The sequence below is a fragment of the Chenopodium album genome, chromosome 22, assembly GCF_948465745.1.
Source record: "Chenopodium album chromosome 22, dcCheAlbu1.1, whole genome shotgun sequence".
In the NCBI taxonomy this organism is placed as follows: domain Eukaryota; kingdom Viridiplantae; phylum Streptophyta; class Magnoliopsida; order Caryophyllales; family Amaranthaceae; genus Chenopodium; species Chenopodium album.
This window is the reverse complement of record NC_137855.1, coordinates 19,828,613-19,834,004: the sequence shown is the minus strand read 5'-3', so window position 1 is coordinate 19,834,004 and position 5,392 is coordinate 19,828,613. Positions and strand designations below refer to the sequence as shown.

Sequence of the window (5,392 nt, the reverse complement as noted above, 5' to 3'; positions counted from 1 at the left end):
TTTGATCTTAATTCCTATGGCTAGTGAGTAGTTTCCTAGCTAGGGAAATGGTGAAGCATGTATGGATAATGGATTAGTGTAATTTGGGGATAATTGATAGAGTTGATGGTATGATTAAATTTGGTTGATATTTCATGTGCATGTGTGTGATTAATTGAGGTTTGGCCATCTTTGATTAATACACTAGATTGCATTGTAAGCTTGCTATGATACGGACCATTAATTAGTAAACTTGCAATTTCACGATTGAGGTGCTTTGTGACGTTCCCTAGGTAGTGTTTAGCGTAGTTGACGCTAGTTAGACCTCTAGGTGAACCATCTTAGTATGCTCTTTTGGATACATAATGATCTTCCTTCATATCACTTGACTTAGTTGGTTTGACCTCCTAAATTACCGTTTCTTTTACAATTGCATGTGGATCCATTGCTCTAGTGTCTTTAGATTGATTTCATATAAGCTTTTGCATCGCCTAGTTTAGCCTTAGTTTCTACCATAAAACCCTTCTTGACTTCGAAATAGCTTGATTTAGGCATCGTGCATTTGATCTCCATTCCCTTGGGTTCGACCTTGACTTACCACTACGCTGAATAGGGGTTTGTTAAGTTACAAATTTTGTTTGATAGGGTGGGGTGGTAGCCCAACGACCTACCGTTCTCCTTCCAATCACTTTTGAACCTGAATCCATCTTAGCCCAATTCCTGTCAAGAATGAAGTAAATTCAAAGTCATAAACATAACTTTTGCAGCATATATTAGAAAAACTAATAAGTTATAGCACATACAATGACTTGAGGGGACAAAATTCTTTCACCCAATTGCTACAATCACATATGAATTCATCTGCCTTTTCACCAACCACACGTCGAAGCTCATCCATGAAATTTATTTTAATCTTTTCTTCAGAATTAGGATTCCACATTCTATTAACATATTTCTTACCCCTAGTTGGCCCACGCCTCTTACGATCAGGAAATTTTAGTCGATGTTCAGCTTGTTCAAGCCTTCGTTTCTCTCGATATGTCAACCTAGTCTCTCTAGTTTGTTCACTAGTTGTTGCTTCTGCATCATGTTGTTGCTCCTCATTTGTTTGTTGTTGATACTGCACATTTTGTTGTTGTTGCTACCCCACAATCTGTTGTTGCTGTTGTTCACTTTGTTTTTGTTGCTGCTGCACATTCGGTTGATGTTGCCGCTCTGTATCCTGATGTTGTTGTTGCACATCATCCACCTGCTGCTCATTCAGTTGTTGCCCTGCATTATATTTGACAATTGCCTTGTCTTACGCAACTGCGATGCACACTGTTGTACTTGCTGAATTGCCATTTCACTGTAATAATTTCTTTTCCACGATATTAGTAAATTAAAATAAGCATTAAAGAATTGTTGATAAAATAACATCAGTTTTCTTATTAGCATTAACACTTTATGAATACAATAATAATCAACAATCTATATATAAAATAAAATCAATCAAGAAACTAATATATGTGATAACCCTTATTTTATAAATACATCAAAATAGCGCCTAAAAATACCACAATCTTCCCGGCTGCTTGATGCCTACAATGATATTAAAACAATAAATTTATTAAAATAGACAAACATGAGGTCAAGTGCCACATTTACTCCTTTTAGTTTAGATAACACCAATTACCAAGAACTAAGAGGGAAAATCTGTAGAACTATCGATGTCATATTCTACATCATCAAGATCCTCATCTAACTCATGTACACTAGAGCTTGTGTCCAGATCATCTTCATCATCCTCTTCACTTTCTTCATCCTGCTCATCGTCATTATCCATGTCAGCATTATTAGTAGCTTCTAAGATGACCTTTGCGTCAACCAACTCGGGTTCAAAATCATCTCTAACCATATTGATTTCCTCATCACTCAATGCAGCGAACTCTTCAAGGTTAGTTCTCCTTCTTCAACAATATTCCATAGAGATTCATCTTGTTCAGTGTCTTCATCATTTGGGGAATCAAAAAAGTTACGAGGATTAGCTTTAATTACAGATTTCCAATGTCTTTCATCATGAGAAGAGACATAGAAAACTTGTTCAATCTGAGAAGCTAATGCAAAAGGATCATTTGTTTGCAATGTACGAGAAACATTGACAAGTATAGACCCAAATTTGTCCTTTTTTATCCCCCTTCCTTCACTAAATACATCAAACCACTTACACTTGAACAATACCACTTTAGGACTTGTTCGGTTTTCTAAGGCATCATACTCTAGCACAATAACCTCTTCCAAATTCCCGTAAAAGTCCTTCCCTCCACTCTCTGCATCCCTTTTCACAATAACGCCACTATTTTGAGTTTTACGATGTCTTTGCCGCTTCTTAGTGTGAAATCTAAACCCATTAATAACATATCCATCAAAAGTCACAATACTCTTCATTGGTCCTCGTGCTAGGCACAACAATTCTTCTGTAACTCTATCATCCTTATCATCCCAAAGTTGTGTAATCTATTTTTCAATGTAAATAAAAAAGAAAAAAATAAATGTGCATGCTAAGAAACACACTATCTTACTCTATTCTCAAACCACTGGAAGAATTCAACGTCTTGATGACCTACACTGTTCTCATATTCACTATTAAACAAAACAAAAGTTGTTAAGAAACATTTTGTTTGCTTAATTATACATTTATAATTTCACAAACTTACTCAAAGAAAGGTTGTGCTTCATCACAGTTCTGCAAAACATATAATTGAGCTTTTCTCCGGTCTTCAATACTCAATTGCTTTAAATTTGGCTTTCCTAGTGGATTGCCAGTGGTATAAAACACTGCAAGACTATGAAGTCGTGGATAGTTTATGTCCTCATTTCGATCTAAACGATTGAATTGTGTCTCAATCTTAGAAAGATATCTAGCACAAAATGCCAAAAATTCTTTCTAAACATACCCTTCAACAATTGATCCTTCTGGGTGAGCTTTGTTTCTTACAAATGACTTAAATGTCCGCATTGCTCTAAAAATGAAGATTATAATTAGTTTAATAACAATCACTTTTACATTTACATATTGAGAAAAAAAAGTATACTTTACCTTTCAAATCCATACATCCAACGATAATGCACAGGCCCAGCCAATTTTGCTTCTGTAGCTAAATGTATGGGAAGATGAATCATGACATCAAAGAAAGCTGGAACAAAGATACGTTCCAACTTGCATAATGTGATTGCTATGTTTGCTTCCATTCGTTCTAAGTCGACTACTTTTAAGGTCTTGGCACATAGTTGCTTGAAAAACAAACTAATAAGCTCTTTAAAGGTTCTAAAACCTTTTCATCTAAGACACCTTGAAAGGCCGGGGTAAGCAAATCTTGCATGAAAACGTGAAAATCATGAGTTTTCATTCCTATGATTTTTCCATCATGCAAAGAAGCACATCGAGAAATATTAGATGAATAACCATCCGGGAATGCCAATTTCGATAAAAATGTGACTATTTTCCTCCTTTCATTTAAGGTCAGGTTGAAAGGGGCTCGTGGAATTTCATATTTGTCCCCTACACTCTTTGGTCGAAGATCATCATGTATTTTCATGGCTTCTAAATCCAACCGAGCATTTAAGGAGTCTTTGTTCTTTCCAGGTAAGTCAAGCAATGTGCCTAATATATTTTCACAAACATTTTTTTCCACATGTCCAAGTTATGACGAACTAGCAGATGTCTCCAATATGGCAATTGGAAAAAAACACTTATTTTTTTCCACTGGTGAACAATATATCTTTCGCCTCTTTTACGTTTTCCTTTATCATCTTTCCCAAACTCCACATTAGGGTATCCATGTAGCTGCTCCAAAGCATCGTTCCCCGATAATGGATTAGGTGGTGGACGCCTTTCAAATTTTTTACCAAAGAGCCTCTTATTAAGTCTCCATTTATGATCTTGTTTTAAAAACATACGATGACACATATAACACCATTTGTGGCCATTTTTCAACCATTTAGAATTCGTGTCTTTGTGGCAATTAGGGCAAGCCATGGCCCCTTTAGTGCTCCAGCCAGACAGATTAGCATATGCCGGAAAATCACTAATTGTCCACATTAACACAGCTCGCATATTAAATGTCTCCTTAGTGTGTGCATCAAAAGTTTGTACCCCACTCTCCCATAATTCCTTCAACTCATCTATTAGAGGTTGTAGAAATACATATATGTCATTACTAGGAGATTTAGGACCGGGAATTAATAATGACAACATCATGTTGTCACTTTTCATGCACATCCAGGGAGGTAAATTATAAGGTACTAACATCACAGGCCATATGCTATATCTACTACTCATGTTTGCCCCTGGATTAAACCCATCACTAGCTAAAGCCAAGCGTACATTACGTGCATCAGCAGAAAATTCAGGATATAGCTCATCTAAAGACTTCCACGATTTCGAATCTCTAGGGTGTCTCATAATGCCGTCATCATCATCACCCGAATGTTCTTTCTTATGCCACTTCATATGCATTGCTAGCTTGGAGCACATGAACATCCTTTGGAGCCTTGGAATAAGTGGAAAATGATGTAATACTAATTGAGGTACTCGTGTTTTTCTCTTGACACCCACAACCTCATCTGAATTCTCATCATCTTCACATACATCCTGCTTCCATCTAGATGCTGAGCACTTAGGACAATTAACTTCATTTGCATACTCTTTTCGAAATAAAACACAATGGTTGACACATGCATCAATCTTAACATAGTCTAAGCCTAGCGCTTTTGTATATTTTTTTGCTTCATAGGAGCTTGAAGGCAAATTATTATCATAATTAAATGCCCTATGTAACGCATTCAATAACATTGAAAAAGACTTGTCACTCCAGTTGTTACTAACTTTAATGTGCAACAATGATATAGTAAACTCCAATCTCTTATATGTTTTACACCCTGGATACAAATCAGCCTCCATATCCTCCATTAATTTTTGGAGGAACATAGGTGTTTCACTAGTGCCATTATTTGATTCTAAATTTGTAGTTCTCTCATTTTCATTAATAGATGTAGAGTTTATAGAATTCCACGCATTTGTTGCATCAAAAACAAACGGGGCCATGTCATCAAAAGGCATTTCATCATTCTCATTATCTGAAACCTCCTCTGTATATTGTTCTTCATTATTATCAATTTGCTCTACACTCTCTCCGTGACTCACCCATGGGTTGTAAGTATGATCGATGCCATATACTAGTAAGTGACATTGCATATTTTTAAGATTTTGAGACAAAACCAGCCGACAGTTAAGACAAGGACATTTCAGCATTATTTCGCTACTTTTCCCCCTAAAAGCATATTGTAGAAATTCATTAACACCAGCTATGTACTCCGGTTTTTGTCTATCGTTTACACCATTATGATTCATCCAACTTCGATCCATATTCAT

The 5,392-nt window shown here is 36.1% G+C and overlaps 1 protein-coding gene across 1 annotated transcript; it reads right to left on the bottom strand.

The window, feature by feature from the left end:
• Positions 1–1,893: 1,893 nt before the first annotated feature.
• LOC145604067 (uncharacterized) lies at positions 1,894–5,392 on the bottom strand. The gene is made up of 6 exons (XM_081660016.1): positions 3,757–5,392; positions 3,294–3,622; positions 3,059–3,252; positions 2,676–2,879; positions 2,541–2,601; positions 1,894–2,475 (listed from the first exon to the last, which is right to left on the bottom strand). Exons 1-6 carry the CDS (start codon positions 5,390–5,392, stop codon positions 1,894–1,896), a joined length of 3,006 nt encoding a protein of 1,001 aa, XP_081516142.1.

Excerpts from the sequence above, each read along its gene's own strand:
- LOC145604067 (XM_081660016.1), bottom strand. The coding sequence starts at position 5,392 with ATGAATATGGATCGAAGTTGGATGAATCATAATGGTGTAAACGATAGA. Across the intron at positions 2,880-3,058 it reads TGGATGTATGGATTTGAAAG|ATATCTTTCTAAGATTGAGA; the intron begins GTAAAGTATACT and ends ATTTTGTGCTAG. Across the intron at positions 2,476-2,540 it reads TCCAGTGGTTTGAGAATAGA|ATTACACAACTTTGGGATGA; the intron begins GTAAGATAGTGT and ends ATTGAAAAATAG.